The following is a 15,887-nucleotide window of genomic DNA, read 5'->3' on the forward strand; positions in this document are numbered from 1 at the left end:
CAGTGAGCTGAGATCCAGCCACTGCACTCCAGCCTGGGCGACAGAGCGAGACTCCGTCTCAAAAAAAAAAAAAGAAAACACTGTAATCTCAGCTACTTCGGAGGCTGAGGTGGGAGGATCCTTTGAGCTCAGAAGCTCGAGGCTGCAGTGAGCCACGATTGTGCCACTGTACCCCAGTCTGAGTGACAGAGCAAGACCGTCTCCTAAAAAAAATGTTTAAATGCAGAAAACAAAATTGTTTATAGAATACAATTATAAGGATGCACAAAATAAAAAGACTACAAGACAGGACGGACGTCTATCCAAATGTTACAAAAAATTAAAGAGAGCTGCAGGCGGGACGGAGGGAGGAATCTGTCTGGCCCGGGACTACTCTGGCTCACCGCCCCTCACTAACTGCTCCTTTGGCCCTTATCATCTCTGGAGGCAAGTTCAGGTGGATCCAAATTTTGTCACACACGCTGTCCTATAAGCCCAGACGTCCCCTGGGCACTGCTCTAGGCTCCCAGGCCCAGATAGCACCTAGAACTGGGTTCTGTTTGGGGCAAGGGCATCCCATTTATCCCCCTCCTAGACCGTGTCCCCTTCAAAGAGGCTGGAATAGTGAACTTGGGTTTATGCTCACCTCCCCCCACCTCCAATCTCTTTCTGAGTTAACAGAGAGGCCAACTGCTGGTCCTCCAATCTCCGAGCTGGAGCTGGGCAGCTCTTGGGCACGCAGGCATGGTGGCAGCTATGCCAGGGCTCCATCCCATGCCTTCTTCAGCTGAGCACCCCTTCCTGGGGCCCCGGAGGGAACACAGCCCCTGGCTGATGGCACAGGGTCAGGGTCCTACCCTCAAGGAGCCAGAAGACGGGGGTGAGGGGCTGGTTGAAGAGGGCATGGAAGGTGTACAGGGGCTGGGTCTGGGGCTCCAGGCTGTAGAAGGTGAGGCAGCCTGAGGCCAGGTCCAAATCCATGCCCAGGAGCTGCCCTGACACCCCTGGGAGGCGCTGGGCCTGCCCGTTGTGCCAGGCCTGGAGGCTGTCCCCCTGGACGCAGAGCCCCCAGGAGCAGGGTCCCCGGCCAATGTTGTCTGTGTGAGGCCCCACCTTGCACCGTGACAGTTGCGGGTAGGAGACGCCCAGTGTCACTGAGTGGTCTGACGCGCGCACCTCCCAGTAGTGGTGCCCGGCCTGGAAACTCTGGGTACACTGCACCTGCCAGAGCTCGAATCTGCCGGGCCCGCCTGGGTTCTGGGACTGACGGCAGTGCTTCACCTGCTGGTCCTGGTGCGACAGATAGAAGTAACGGTTGGCGCTGATTGGATCAAAGGTCAGATTGCGATAATCTGTTGGGGAAAGGAGGACAGAAGTGGGCTAGGGGAAGACAGCACAACTGGATCTCCATTTATCCGCTGCTAAACCTCCGCCAGGCGTGCTGAGCACCGGCAGCCACCACAACACTTCATCCTCGCCACGACCTCGCAGGCGGAATCCTCTATCAGCTGAGAAAACTGGGGCTCTGAGATCCATTAACTCAGTATTAAGCGGAAGAATCACGGGTCTGTGCCCCAGACTCTGTCCTTCAATGAACACTGGCTGCCTCTGCTTCAGGGTGGATGTGCATGATGTCCAGGCTCAGATGCCCAGGCTCAGATGTCCCGGCAGGACAGTCACAACACGTGCCCCCCTCACTCACATGTGCATACAAACGTGTGCACACACTTGTTCACAGCACACACAGGCACCTCCTTGCACTAGCACACACAGTTGCACAAATACACGAATGGCCTCCTTACTCTGCCAGAGTTTCCTCCTCAGTGGACAAACTGTGCTTGGGACTGGTGCCAGGGGACCTGGGGCCTCTAGGGGGCAAAGCAGCATTAGGAGAATGGTTGGAGAGGTCATGATGTGTGGGCCCTGACCCGCCTCTACCCCCAGCGGGAGGAGCAGCTGGGCTCAGGGCCGTAGGGGGGGCCTGGGGTCAGTCTTACCCATGGGGCCTAAGTCCACAGGCTTGGCTGGTGTCCCGGGGTGGCCCCCCTCTTCCAAGAGGAGGCCACACAGCCGGCTTAGCAACTGCTTCAGGTCACCCAGCTGTTGGTCTTCATCCCACTGCAGAGGGTTCAGTGGCCCAAGAGGCCCTGGGGGCTGGAGGAGCTGTGATTCCTGAGCCCCAGGGAGAACAAGTAAGCCGGGGCCTAAGGGACAGGGAAGCAAGTCCCCCACTTGTGCCCTGAGCCCTCGCACCTGCAGGAAGGTCTGCTCATCCACCTGCTCCAGGAGCTCCCGGATCCTGCAGCCATGGTGAGCCACAGCCTCCAAGTGGCCCCGCAGCCGCTGCTCCTCATCTTGAGCCTGTGCCAGCACCCGCGTCTTGGCCACCTCGATGCTCCTCAGTGCTGCCGTGTGCTGCATTTCCAGGGCCTGTAGCAGGCTGCTGAACTTGCCGGAGACCCAGGAGGCCAAGACGCAGGCCGAGTTCTGGGTGGGAACAGGAGGGGCTTCAGGGTGGCCAGGGCCCTGTGCCATACCAAGGCAGGCTAGGGCCAGGGCTGCCTGCTGGGCTGAGGGTCAGGGATGTTGGGAGGCAGGGTCCTGGGAACCTCCCCAGGACCCCTGTGCCCGGCTCCCTGCTCAGCCACACTCCCTGCTGCCCAGTGTTCCAGGAACCAGCTGGTGACTGCCCCCAGGATGCAGTGCGAGGCCATGGTGGGCGGGCAGGCACCGCCCTCATACCTGGATCTGGCTTCTTTGCTTCTGCAGCTCTAGTAGCTGGCCTTCGGCCTGGGTGGCCTGCTGCTGGGTAACCTCCAGGCTGGCTCTCAGCTGGGCCTGTGGTGGCCGCCCACGGGACAAGCAACAAGAGAGGGCCAGGATTGGCTGTGACATCCTTTCTCAGACAACCAACCATGCCTGCAGACACCAGGCAACCCCTCCCCACGCCACCCCAGGCCAGCCTCCAGAGCACAGGCCTCAATCTAACCCAGGGAGAGTTGGGAACGTGCCCCGTGGGGTCCGGACAGCAGGGTGGTACCTGAGCAGAGCAGAAGCCTTGGGCTCAGGACCCAACTTCCATTCCCATTTCTACCTCTTGCATGCTGAGCAAGTTGAGGCAAAGCACCTGCCCTCTGTGGGCCTAACCCCACACCCATCAATACATGAAAGCGATAATGCTGGCTCAGGAGGCCTTGCAGGGATAACCCCAAATACTAAAGCTTTTGGTCCCTGTCTCACTGCAGAGGGGTCAGTGGTCCAGGAGGCCCTGGGGCTTGGGAAGCTGACTGCAGGGACCACCCAAAGCACCAAAGCTGTCTGAGAAGTGGGCAGTTATTTGCATGGATAAACCAGATTCCTCTGGGGATCCGGCCAGTCCCTGGCCCTAGCTTTGAGCCTGAGGGGGGAGGAAGGGACCCTTATTCGGTTACGCTCCCTGAGTCCCTTGGGAATCAAAACACCATGCTCTCATGAGAGCGAGACGAACCATGCAGGTCCCGGGGGCCCCATTCCCAGCACCTGGTCAAAAGCTTCACCCTCTTGTTTCTGCTTTTCCCACAATGCACTGAGATGGGGACTGTTACTATCCCCACATCACAGAGGAGGAAATGGGCTCAGAGAGGTTGGTAATTTGGTCAACGTCCTCAGATCTTCCTAAGTCCAGAGCTCCGCCAGGCCCCCGGCCTCCAGCATTTAACACAGGAACACAGGAGGCAGGAGGGCGGGCTCTCCCAGGGTACCCAACCCTCCCCCAGGGACAGGCACCCCCACGTCCCTTTCCCTCTGTCTTGCAAAATCCTGGCTCCCCTGGTGCTACTGGCTGCCCCTGTTGCTCCCTTCCTCCACATGGCCCTCTACTGGCCTCCAACTCAAACTTCCATGCCTGGCTCCGTCTTCTGCACCCGCCGTTGAGCAGTACGTCTCCTCTCATCCTACTCGTCTCCTCTCATCCTACTCGGCGGCTTCAGCAGCCACAAGGAATGTCCCGCAACACTCCGGAGCCCTTTTCCTTCACCTCATCTCAGCGCTCCTGTGAACTCACCCCGGCCCTGTCACCAGCTCTAAAATCTCCATTCTAGGCACCCATTCTTCCTTCTCTGACCACCACCTTCCTGCCCTCTCCTGTTCCAGCCACCTCTGTCCCAGTCCTCCCACCTCGCTGACCCCCAGCCGTGACCCTCCCATCCCTCCCTGCCCATTAGGCCTCCTGGCCACCCCTTCCCTTCTTGTCCCATCCAGCGTCCCTGCGCCATCCTCCACCCATGCCTTAGCCCCAGCCCTCCTCGGTCCCCAAATGATTCCACGTCCTATCTTCACTGCTGAAATGGGTTTTGTCAAGGGCCGTGCTGAAGGTCATTTCTGTCCTCATACTGAGCCTCCGATCGGCATGGGCACCCTGCCCGTTCTCTTCCTGGCACCCGTCTCCAGGTGCCACACAGGGCTGCCACTCCCCCAACCTTCCCCATCTTCCTGGGAGCTCCAGCTTGGAACCCTCTCTCCCTCCTAGCACTAATGACTCCCAGCACTAATGACTCCCAGCTCTCCACTCCTGAGCTTTGGAGCTCACTGCAAGCTCCACCTCCCGGTTCACACCATTCTCCTGCCTCAGCCTCCCCAGTAGCTGGGACTACAGGCGGCTGCCACCAGGCTCAGCTAATTTTTTGTATTTTTAGTAGAGACAGGGTTTCACTGTGTTAGCCAGGATGGTCTCAATCTCCTGACCTCGTGATCCGCCCGCCTCGGCTCCCAAAGTGCTGGGATCACAGGTGTGAGCCACTGCACCCAGTGGTGGCCAGGCTGTGGTGGGTCTGGCCCCCTCCCACTCCCAGCGGCAGCGCCTGCTCCTGGAGGCGACACTCGCGCATGGTGCACACGCGGCACACGCCGTGGCTCTCGGTCCGGCAGAAGAGCTCCAGCGACTGCCCATGGCAGGGGCAGCGCACGGCAGGGCCGGGGTCCCAGGTCCCACAGACCGGTCCCCTGGTTTGTCCCACTGGCGACTGTGACCTCTATACGTCCAAGGCCAAACTCTGCCCTCCACCTACGCCTCTCAGCACACCTGCACCCCAGCCACCTGCGTGCTCAAGACAGAAACCCAGGTGTCTCCCTTGCTGCCCTCTCTGCTGTGCCCCATGTCCCCTCTGGCCTGCTTTCGCCTCCACGAGGTACCGCTCCCCTCAGCGTTTCTCATCTCCTCCTCCATCCTGGTCTCCTTTCTCTGCCCCCCAACTGGTTCCTTGCCTCCCTGCACTCCTGCCCTGGGCTCCTACCCTATTCAGGTCTTGCGTCCTGCCCCCTTCAGCCCCCCAGCCAGGTGATTAGTCTCCATGAAGCCCAAATCTGATCATGTGCCACCCTGCTTCCAAGCCTACAATGGCTCCTATGACCCTAGAGTAAGAGACAGGCTCCCCCAGGACCCTGCCCGATCTGGCCCCCTCTGAGCCCCGGGCCTGGCCCACAGATCTCAGTGGCACAAATCTGCCACTGGCCAGCCTGCGTGCCCAGTTCTTTCCCATCACAGAGAGGGAAGCAGGCTGATTCCTCTGCCTAAAATGCTCTTCCCCAGCTCTTTCTCCTCCTGGCTGGTGCTTCCTCAGCCCTCACATGCCAGCCTGAAGGCGGCCTCCCCTTCCTCCTCCTGGCCTGTTTAGCAGGGTCACTGCGACACCTCTATGACATGCTATGTGCTTTCCTCACTGCATTTTGTAAGAATACATTCACGCCTTACTGGAACACTGACTTCTTAAGTGGATTCTAAGTCTCTTAAGGGCAGGGAGCTCGTCTATCCATTTACCAACAGCCCCCTACCCCCCTCACCCCTCCACCCTCACCCTGTACAGCGAATTAAAGCAGACACACGACTGTTCTCTAGCGCCTGGGCACGGAGCAGGGAGCTGCGGCCTCATGCCCGGGCTTTTTTTCATCCGGAAGGCATCCAGCAGCTCCTGAGACCCACCCTGCGGCACTGGCCGGGCTGCACATCCCAGTCCGATGCACAGATCCGAGATATTTTTTTTTTATTTTGAGACGGAGTCTCGCTCTGTCGCCCAGACTGGAGTGTAGTGGCACGATATCGGCTCACTGCAAGCTCCGCCTCCCGGGTTCACGCCATTCTCCTGCCTCAGCCTCCCGAGTAGCTGGGACTACGGGCGCCCGCCACCACGCCTGGCTAATTTTTTGTATTTTTAATAGAGACGGGGTTTCACCGTGTTAGCCAGGATGGTCTCGATCTCCTGACCTCGTGATCCGCCAGCCTCGGCCTCCCAAAGTGCAGGCATTACAGGCGTGAGCCACCGCGCCTGGCAGACCCGCGAATTTTATAATCAACTCCCAGGTTGGGCGAAGCCCCCTCCAGTTGAGGCTCCCCTCCCCCGCCGGGTGCCCGGAGAGAGCAGGGCGCGGCCCGCAGGAGTCACCCTGCGGTGGCCAGGCCGCGGCGGGTCCAGCCCCCTCCTGCTCCCGGCGGACGCGTCACCTCGCGCTTGAGGCGTTCGGCGTCCAGCAGCGCCCGCTCGTGGAGGCGACATTCGTGCACGGTGCACACGCTGCACACGGAGCGGCCCTCGGTCCGGCAGAAGAGCTCCATTGGCCGCCCATGGCGGGGGCAGCGCGCGGCGGGGCCGGGGCCGGGGCCGGGGCCGGGGCCGGGGCCAGGGTCAGGACCGGGGTCCCGGGCGGGCCCGGCGTGCACCACCTCCAGCACGCCGCTGAGGGCCACGTTGCGGCGCAGCTCGGCGCCGTCAGGGAAGGGCTCCCGGCACTCGGGGCAAGCCTTCCCGCAGCGGTCCCACCAGTCCCGGATGCAGGCTCCGCAGAAGTTGTGGCCGCAGGGCAGCGTCACTGGGTCCTGGTAGAGTCCCAGGCAGATGGCGCAGGTCAGCTTCTCCTCCAGTAGCTGCGCGGCCATGGCCCGGCGGCGGTGGGGGCCAGGCGGGCCCCGGAATTCTTAAAGGGACAGCTGGCCTCGCGTACTGAGGGCGCCCGGGCGTGGCTAACGCGGGGCGGGGCGAGGCTAGGTCCCTGCCCCGGAAGGCGGAGGGGTGCGGCGGGCCCTTCTCCGACACCTTCGACCAGCGACGTCCGCAGGGGCCTAGGCCACCCCTGCCCGCCTCGGCCTGGGCCGCTGGAAGGCTCCGCGTTCCGGCCTTGCGCCCCTCCCTCTCTCTAGGCACCGCGCCACCCCGGCTGAGAGCTGGGTTCGGATCTCTCGGGTCCCAGCCTGGCGGGTCCATCCCACCCCTTTGGGCCTTCAGCCCAGGTCCTGGAGAGCAGAGACTCGAAAATCCCGCCCCGCCTCCGGGCTTCTGACCACGGGTTGCGCGGAATCTCTTCTGGACTCATCTGTCAATGGCCTAACTGCATAGACCACCCGCGCAATCCCCCGGGGCTCGGCGATGAAACGAAAGTCAGTGCACGTGGGCGGGCGGGCTCCCTGCAGACCCGAGCACTGCTGCACTTTTTCCTGGAGCTGGGTTTCGGGCACTTGCCAGACTGGGGTGTCTTCCTTCTCTGGGCTACACGTAATTTTGGTTATTTTAAAGTAAACAGCGAGATGGAAATGTCTGGTCACCAACAGACAGGGACCAGTTAACTGGTATTTTTCAAACGGCCCTTGAATGAGTACACAAACCAGCTTTCAGCTGCAATCAGCATCCCTTCTCCCTGCTGCCCTCTGCTGGGGAGAGTTTCTGGCCTGGGGTCCGAGCTGATCTGCAGCCTCAGTATTGAGAGGCACTCCAGCGTTTCCCCTGCGGCTGAGCAGGCAAGGCGGGTCTGGGGCCTAGCGCCCACCTCCCCGGCAGTGTGTATCAGGCCAGGGGGAACCCCGGGAGAGCAAGGCCTTTCTATCTAACCAAGCTGGGCTGATGCTGAGGCGGCACGAGCTCTCACTGCTGCAGCAAGCACTGCGTCCTGTGTGCGGCCACAGGCGAAGTTTCTTTCTGGAAAAAGTGCACGGATCTACCCTCCACCTACTAGTTAGCCAGACTTCTGCTTTTGGTAAGAGAGAAACAAAACACCTAACCGTCCAGCCACAGGCTTCATGGGCTTTCTGACCCTGAGCAAGTCTCTCGAGTCACGCTGTTACCTACCTAATGTGGCTTCTCCTCCCAAGCATGGGGTGGGGGCAGGAGTCTGTGCAGGGGGTCAGTGCTGAGGCAGGCACTCTCTCTCCAGGGGCCGGTGGGACTCCCTGGGGCACACAGCCAGTGCTCAATAAATGCTCCCTCCTGAGCCCAGCTGCTCTGCTCCACTTTTTCGGGGAGCTGGGTTTCAGGCACCTGCTGGATTGGGATGTCCGTCTCCCTTCCCGGGGCCACACCTGTTTTTGGCCCACTGCCTGCTTTTGCTTTGGATCCCAGGGCCACCGACACCCTCAGAAGATGGAGGTCAAGGTGCACCTGGTGGGGTGGGAGGCAGCCCCTTTCCCACCCAAGAGTACAGCTCCATCGGGGTCCCCTGGCCTTGGAACACGGAACCAGGCCAGCTATGGCAGAAATCATCATTTTTTTTTTTTTTTTTTTTTTGAGGCGGAGTCTTGCTCTGTCGCCCGGACTGGAGTGCAGTGGCCGGATCTCAGCTCACTGCAAGCTCCGCCTCCCGGGTTTACGCCATTCTCCTGCCTCAGCCTCCCGAGTAGCTGGGACTACAGGTGCCCGCCACCTCGCCCGGCTAGTTTTTTTTGTATTTTTAGTAGAGACGGGGTTTCACAGTGTTAGCCAGGATGGTCTTGATCTCCTGACCTCGTGATCCACCCGTCTCGGCCTCCCAAAGTGCTGGGATTACAGGCTTGAGCCACCGCGCCCGGCCTTTTTTTTTTTAAATAGAGGCAGTGTCTCATTATGTTGCCCAGGCTGGTCTTGAACTCCTGGGCTCAAGCGATCCTGCCTCCTCAGCCTCCCAGTGTTGGGATTACAGGCGTGAGACACCAAGCCTGGCAAGAAATCATCTTTATTCCCATTCCCCACCCCACCACCTGGGAGTCCCTTTCACTCCAAGCCCTGGGCCTGATGGGAGGGGGCCACAGAGGGGCTGGCTGCCTAAGACAGGGCCCAGACCCCACAGCGTGGGCCTCTGGAGCTGTGTCTTTACTCCTGCTGCTGATCAATCCCATGCTCTGAAGTGGGCACACTCTGGCTCCTTAGTAGATGCCATAGGTGGGCTCATGACTGTCCCTGTACCGGTCCAGGTAGCGCAGGGGCTGCCGGTGGGGGAACCGCTTCTGCTTGGGGTGGTAAGGGGGCGCCCGCACGAACTCAAACACCGGCTCCCGCATGTCTGCAAGAAGAGCGAGGGGCACCGGGGTGGTCTCCTGCTGGCCTGCGCCCCCTCAGGCTGAGGCCTGCCCACCAGGAGTCTGCCGCAGCCTTCCCCTAACAAAGCTTCTCCCTGGCAGGGCAGGCGAGGCCTGGGAGCTCAGGCCCACCCAGTGCCCCAGCCCCATGGCCCTTACCCAGAAGCTGGTGGAAGATGTGCGTGACGGAGTCATCCCAGCGGCACTGGAAGAAGGACAACCCGGCTGGCGTCATGGCTTCTTGGTGTTTCTTGTAGAAATCAAAAGTGCGGAAGGTCCGCTGGGCCAGCTGATAGCTGTAAGATGGAGAGCATGTGAGAGCGGGGAGTGGGTACCAGAGCCCTCACCCCTCCACCCCACAGGCAACCCTGAGAGGCCCCTGGGATGCTGCTAGCACCCTATCCTGCTCCTCTGCCAGCCTCAAGGCTGAGGTCGGAGAGAACTGAGCACGAGTGACCATTCCAGGGGAGCTGGCCTGAGGCCGGGTTATGTGTTAGGGGTGTAGATTACCAGGGTGAGGGGCGTGCGTCCTCGGAGAAGTCAATCGGCTGGTCCTGCTTAAAGAGCAGGAAGGCAAGACGGTGGATGCCGGAGCCTCGGGCAGGGAAGGGGGGGAGGTAGGGACACGTCACCTGTCCTTCAGCCACCCGGTTACCCGGGATGTTGGTTCTGGGAGGAGGAAAGTCTACATTAATAACCACTCCAGGGAGGCAGCAGGAGTGTCCACCCAGCTCCACACACACCGTAGAGGCTGACATGACTCCCTGAGAGGACGACTCGAAGCACTCTCTTTCCTAGGACAGAGGAGGCAGCCCAGCTCTGTGAATGCCTGGACATACCGCAAACACGGGAAGCGGGCTGGAGGAGCTCCGAGTGGGGGACGGGGCTCCAGAGAGCGCCACCTTGACAGCAAAGCCATGCAGCCTGCTTCCAGGCCCCAGGAGCCGGGGGTCAGCCACAGCCACGGAGGCTAGAAAGCCATGCCACTTCTGGCTGCTTTTCCCTCTGCGTCAGCCACAGCCACGGAGGCTAGAAAGCCATGCCACTTCTGGCTGCTTTTCCCTCTGCGTCCCGAAGTCTCCAGGACCTCGTCGGGGATTGTGTGCCCAGCCTGGCACAGAGACGGCCAATGCCTCAGGCACAACTCCCCAGAGGGTCCTGCTGCACACAGGTTGGTAACTGCAGTTGAATAAAAATGACAGAAACCAGCCTCCCAGTCACTGTCCCCAATTAACCAGAAGGCTCAAAGTTGGGGTCACTGGCCTGACCTCTGCCCCCTGGCCTGGTGTTCAGAGCCAAAAGCTACCGAGACGATAGAAGGCAGCCTCGTCTGGGCCCAGGGAAGGAGTGCCCAGTGGTTCAAGGAGCACCTGGGAGATGCCACAGCTGCCAGGCCTCTCCTGCTCCTTCTCTCATGTGACCGTCAGTCCACATGAGTGGACTGTGTCACTCACTCACTCAGGCTGAGTAAGGCACATGGTGCCATTATCCCAGTTTTACAGGTGAAGAAATGAGTTTAGAGAGACGAAGGGGCCAGGCATGGTGGCTCATGCTTGTAATCCTAGCACTTTGGGAGGCAGAGGTGGGCAGATCGCTTGAGCTCAGGAGACCAGCCTGGGCAACACGGTGAAACCCTGTCTGTATAAAAAAAACAAAAATTAGCTGGATGTAGTGGCTTGCACATGTAGTCCCAGCTACTCAGGAGACTGAGGTGGGAGGAGCACCTGAGTCCAGGAGTTAGAGGCTGCAATTAGCCATGATTGCACCACTGTACTCCAGCCTGGGGGACAGAGTGAGACCCTGTCTCAAAAAAAAAAAAAGAAAAAAGAAAAGATGAGGAGGCTTGTGGGGACCGACCGAGGCCTACTGCAAACTTTGTCTCCTGTAGCTGTCTTCAAGTAGACACGGGGATCCCAGGGCCCCCTCAGGAGGTAGAGGCGGGGGTCACCTCCTGAGGCAGGAGGTGAATTCAAGTCCCATGGGTAGTCTATGAAACTTAGGAGCAGCTCAGTCCAGGCTCCCAGGTCCTCCTCCCGCCTGGGCAGCACCCCCTACCCCCGGTACTCACAGCAGCCAGTGGAGGTACTCAGCATCCGGCTCCAGCAGGTGCCCATCTGCACAAAAACACACCTGCTGATCACTGCCCTGCCGACCACGGCCCTGCTGCCCCCTCCCTTGTTAGGAGCCAGGGCTGGAGATCGCCACCTGGCCCCTCCCCCAGCTCCCCAGGGCCCTGGCTCATGGGAGGTGAGCGGGGCAGGGGGCCTGGTGAGCCCCAGACACCCACCCAAGCTAGTGAGTAGCAGCGTCCACAAGGAGCCCTCTTCGGCCTCATAGGTCACCTCTGGTGCTTGGGCAGCCTGGCAGGGAGAGAAGGAAGCTGTCAGCCCCTCCAGGGACAGACCAGCTGTTGCAGGGAGCCTTGGAGAAAGGGGTGCCCACTCTGACCCAAATGCCCTTGACAGCCCCTGGCACAGGCAGGCAAAGGGATGCATAGAGAAGGAGCCCTGCAGAGTTGCCTGTCCAGGCAACAACCACAAAAAAGAACTGTGCCAAGGCCTGGGCAGGAGGGCACCACAGACAGCAGGCCGGTCACAGGAATGTGCTAAGATGGAGCCTCTTTTCCCTTCAAAATGAAGGAAAAATGAAATTGTCATGGTGTTGTCTTCCAGGAAATCAAAGAAACAGAGAAAAAAATTCCAAACCCAGGAGCGTCTGTGACACTGAGATGGGATGTGTCTGTGTTTGCACAGGGCAGGGAGGAGGGGCACAGGTGAGCAGTTACCTCGGTTGGAGTCACCTCATTGCCACAGTACACGGGTATCAGGTCGTCCTCACCCACAGCGTAGGCCACATGCAGGGGAACTCGGGGCACAAAGGTGGCACCATGGAACAGGTCTCGGTAGAGGCCGTAATATTCAGCCAGACGCTGCTTATGGTAGGGGCCACAGGTCCTCTCCCACTCGGCCCGCACGGCATCCAGTGGGACACTGGCTGGACAGGAATAAGGACAGTTGGGATACGGGGGGGGCAGGGACACACCCTGTACCCCAACTCTGGGATGGCGCCTCCCCTGAGAAGGCTTACCTGTGCGGAGGCGGGCAGCCCTCTCCTCTTCTACATTGGCCCGAAGCTTCCGGATGACCTGTTTCCGTTCCAGTAGCTGTTGGGTCCGGGAGACTTTGGGTGGAGGCAGCCCAATATCAATCTTCTCTTTGGGATCTGGAGAGGGAAGATGTGTTGGAAAAACAGGGTCATGGGTCACTGCTGCCTTAACCTCCCTGACTCAGTGTCCTGAGTAGCTGGGGCTACAAGTGTACACCTTCTTGTCTGGCTAATTTTTGCATTTTTTGTAGAGACAGGGTTTTGCCACATTGCCCAGGCTGGTCTGGAACTCCTGGGCTCAAGTGATCTGCCCGCCTCGGCCTCCCACAGTGTTGGGATTACAGGCGTGAGCCACTGTGCCCAGCCATGGTAGCTAATTTAAAAAACCTTTCTAAGAGATGGGATCTCATTATGTTGCTCAGACTGGTCTCAAACTCCTGGTGATCCTCCTGCCTCAGCCTCTTGAGTAGCTGGGATTACAGGCACAAGCCACTGCACCCAGTGAGGGGGCAGGCACATCTTCTTGGTTAAACTGTCTGTCCCTACCTAGTTCTCTCATTCTGTGCTTCAAGCTCTGCTGCTCAAGCATTCCCTATGATTCACAGAATTAAAACATACTGTTCTACTTCCCAGACCTGAACAGGATGTAATTGGGAAGCAAATCAGATACAACTTGAGGTTGTGTGTGTGTTTTTTTTTTTTTTTTTTTGAGACAGAATCTCGCTCTCTCACCCAGGCTGGAGTGCAGTGGTGCGATCTCGGCTCACTGCAACCTCTGCCTCCTGGGTTGAAGCAATTCTCCTGTCTCAGTCTCCTTAGTAGCTAGGATTACAGGCGCCTGCCACCATGCCTGGCTGATTTTTTTTGTATTTTTAGTAGAGACAGGATTTCACCATGTTGGCCAGGCTGGAGGTTGTGTTTTTCTGATCCCCAAACCAGGTCACAGTTTTGTCTACATCATGGGAAATTGAAGCCAATGGTCCTTCCAATTATAGTTGAGATCACCTCCAAGCCTGTTCACAGGTGGCTACGAACACCCAGCTGTCCTGGCTAGAGTGAATGACTGATGCTAGAAGGAGTTACAGAAGTGCTTCTCCGCCAGGCGCGGTGGCTCATGCCTATAATCCCAACACTTTGGGAGACTGAGGCAGGGGGATCACTTGAGGTCAAGAGTTTGAGACCAGCTTGGGCAACATGGTGAAACCCCATCTCTACTAAAAATACAAAAATTAGCTGGGCGTGGTGGCGCATGCCTGTAGTGTCAGCTACTTTGGAGGCTGAGGCAGGAAAATTTCTTGAACTCAGGAGGCAGAGGTTGCAGTGAGCCATCGCACCACTGCACTCCAGCCTGGGCAACAGAGCGAGCCTCCGCCTTAAGAAAAAAAAAAAAAAGAAAAGAAAACTAATAATAACGAAAACATACTGAGCCCACATCAGAGACAGCATTAGGCAAAAATGCCAATGAATTGCATCTTTTAATCCTCATGGTAATTTTGTAGCAAAGACACATTTTATTTTACAGTTGAAATAAGCTCAGGGACATTGTCCCTGAGAGGCTAAGCTGGGATTTAAATCGGGTTATTTAGATTCCATGCTTGTGCCTTTAACCACCACAAAACTGCCTCTATAAACGCTAAAAACAACAACAACATATACTCCATAAATTGTAAGCTCCTTAAAGGTTGGAGTCTTTTTTTTGAGACGGCGTTTCGCCATCGTTGCCCAGACTGGAGTGCAATGGCGCGATCTCGGCTCACCGCAACCTCCGCCTCCTGGGTTCAAGCGATTCTCCTGCCTCAGAGGCCTCCCGAGTAGCTGGGATTACAGGCATGCGCCACCACGCCGAGCTAATTTTGTATTTTTAGTAGCGACAGGGTTTCTCCATGTTGGTCAGGTTGGTCTCAAACTCCCGACCTCAGGTGATCCGCCCGCCTTGGCCTCCCAAAGTGGTGGGATTACAGGCATGAGCCACCGCGACCGGCCAGGTTGGGTTCTTTTTTGAGTCACCCTGCCCAGGACTTTAATTTCATTCAGCAAAGTATTGCACATGTACATCCTTGCACTATTCAGGTGCAAGGATCCAATGGAGGGCAAGACAAGCAGGATCCCTGTCAACAGCGCGCTCAGTCTGGGGACAGGCAGTGCACAGAGTCAGAATGCAGTGTGGCCAGAGCTACCTAGAGTATTTTAGGCGCACAGAACAACATCCCAATATGGAAAGTCAGATAGTCAAGATTTTAGGAGCAGATATTTTAGGAGCTGGAACTCTAATAGTAGGGGGAGCGAATTTTCCAAGAACGAGGCGCAGAAGGTGTGAACAATCCTGGCGTGATGAAGCTGCCGATAGAGCACACAGGTCTGCAGGCGGGCCCTCCCATCCTCGCCAGCATCCACAGGGGCGCTGACAAGGCTCGTCCAGCCCCGGGGAAAACGCCGGCGGGTCCCCTTGAGTTCCCCGGACGGTGGCTGCAGCCCCTGCTCCAGTTGCCCCGCACCTGTCTTCTCCCCGAAATGCTCCCAGTAGGTCCGCCACCAGTGCGGGGCCTGTGCCTCCTGCTCTGCCCGGCGCCGGTAGCGGTCGAAGCTCCGGTACTTCTCCAGCCGCTCCAGGTTGCTCACGTCGATGTCCTGGTTGGGCATTGGCCCCAGCGGGGGTGTCCGGCGGCCCAGGACAGCTGCGGGCAGAGAGAAGACGTAAGGCCGGCGCCCTAGAACTCGCGCGACAGCCCGCCCCCACCCCACAGAGATGCCCACCCCCACACCCCTCACCCGAGGTGCTGAAGGCCCGCCCTCTCCGACACCCGCACAGCGCGGCTCGCCACCAGGGCGCCGCCATCTTCCCTCCGGCCTGCGTCATCGCGGCCGCCACTAGGACCCGGGCACAGGTGGCCAGCGCGGCGCCTGAGCGCAACACAGCAGGCCGCGTCCAGCCCCGCCCAGGCCCCGCTCCTAGGCCAGCCCCCGGGTCCTGCGCTGCGGACCCTGTCGCTTGTGCCGGAGGCCCCTGCGCCGTCCGCCTGGGGCGGAGGTGGAGGTGGAGGTGGCCGCGGTCTGCAGGCGCCCGGTTCCGGAAATGCCCGTTGGAGGGCGGGGCGGAGCTAAGAGCAGCCAGGCTCTCGCCCACAGCGGGCCACCAGGGGGCAGCACAGACCGGGGTCGGCCGGCGGGGCCCTCCCCCAGCCCCTGGACGCGGGGCACTGAGTTCCCCAGGGGCGCAGGCCTGGTTGGGAGAAGGGGTGCGAACTCCGATTCCGGACTCGGTCTGCTTGGGTTTAAAACCCAGATTGAGGGCTGGGCGCAGTGGCTCACGCCTGGAATCCCAGCACTTTGGGAGGCCAAGACAGGTGGGTCACGAGGTCAGGAAATCGAGACCATCCTGGTCAACACGGTGAAAATTCGTCTCTACTAAAAATACAAAAATTAGCGGGGCGTGGCGGCCACCTGTAATCCCAGTTACTCAGGAGGCTGAGGGAGGAGACTCGCTTGAACCTGGGAGGCGGAGGCTGCAGTG

General features: G+C 59.2%; 2 protein-coding genes and 1 long non-coding RNA gene across 5 annotated transcripts; 1 reads left to right on the top strand and 2 right to left on the bottom strand.

The window, feature by feature from the left end:
* Positions 1–80: 80 nt before the first annotated feature.
* On the bottom strand, positions 81–6,989 carry TRIM65 (tripartite motif containing 65). Of its 2 annotated transcripts, XM_023211783.2 has the most exons (6): positions 6,455–6,989; positions 2,722–2,817; positions 2,233–2,466; positions 1,977–2,151; positions 1,782–1,847; positions 81–1,331 (listed from the first exon to the last, which is right to left on the bottom strand). In XM_023211783.2, the coding sequence occupies exons 1-6, from the start codon at positions 6,884–6,886 to the stop codon at positions 763–765; spliced, it is 1,572 nt and encodes a 523-aa protein (XP_023067551.1). In that variant the 5' UTR covers positions 6,887–6,989; the 3' UTR covers positions 81–762. The 2 variants fall into 2 exon arrangements, with proteins under 2 accessions (XP_023067551.1, XP_023067552.1); XM_023211784.3 differs by lacking the exon at positions 1,782–1,847.
* Positions 6,814–10,879, top strand: LOC111542406. Its single transcript, XR_002731551.2, has 3 exons — positions 6,814–7,977; positions 9,374–9,569; positions 10,070–10,879. It is a non-coding gene; the product is annotated as an uncharacterized LOC111542406 (long non-coding RNA).
* Positions 8,910–15,460, bottom strand: MRPL38 (mitochondrial ribosomal protein L38). Of its 2 annotated transcripts, none has more exons than XM_023211786.1 (9): positions 15,358–15,460; positions 14,872–15,051; positions 12,359–12,493; positions 12,057–12,265; positions 11,559–11,631; positions 11,340–11,385; positions 9,782–9,940; positions 9,431–9,567; positions 8,910–9,255 (listed from the first exon to the last, which is right to left on the bottom strand). In XM_023211786.1, exons 2-9 carry the CDS (start codon positions 15,014–15,016, stop codon positions 9,119–9,121), a joined length of 1,041 nt encoding a protein of 346 aa, XP_023067554.1. In that variant the 5' UTR covers positions 15,017–15,051; positions 15,358–15,460; the 3' UTR covers positions 8,910–9,118. The 2 variants fall into 2 exon arrangements, with proteins under 2 accessions (XP_023067554.1, XP_023067553.1); XM_023211785.1 differs by having other exon boundaries at positions 15,146–15,453.
* Positions 15,461–15,887: the final 427 nt, after the last annotated feature.

Source organism: Piliocolobus tephrosceles, chromosome 16 (genome assembly GCF_002776525.5).
Source record: "Piliocolobus tephrosceles isolate RC106 chromosome 16, ASM277652v3, whole genome shotgun sequence".
Taxonomy (NCBI): Eukaryota; Metazoa; Chordata; class Mammalia; order Primates; family Cercopithecidae; genus Piliocolobus; species Piliocolobus tephrosceles.

What these genes read in the sequence shown, in the direction of transcription:
- MRPL38 (XM_023211785.1), bottom strand. Translation starts at nt 15,233, where the DNA reads ATGACGCAGGCCGGAGGGAAGATGGCGGCGCCCTGGTGGCGAGCCGCG. An exon ending in GGCTGCCCGCCTCCGCACAG is followed by an intron (nt 12,266 to 12,358) that starts GTAAGCCTTCTC and finishes ATTCCTGTCCAG; the next exon opens with CCAGTGTCCCACTGGATGCC. An exon ending in GACGCACGCCCCTCACCCTG is followed by an intron (nt 9,568 to 9,781) that starts GTAATCTACACC and finishes TCCATCTTACAG; the next exon opens with CTATCAGCTGGCCCAGCGGA.
- TRIM65 (XM_023211783.2), bottom strand. Translation starts at nt 6,886, where the DNA reads ATGGCCGCGCAGCTACTGGAGGAGAAGCTGACCTGCGCCATCTGCCTG. An exon ending in AGCAAAGAAGCCAGATCCAG is followed by an intron (nt 2,467 to 2,721) that starts GTATGAGGGCGG and finishes GTTCCCACCCAG; the next exon opens with AACTCGGCCTGCGTCTTGGC. An exon ending in GAGGAGGAAACTCTGGCAGA is followed by an intron (nt 1,332 to 1,781) that starts GTAAGGAGGCCA and finishes TTTCCCCAACAG; the next exon opens with ATTATCGCAATCTGACCTTT.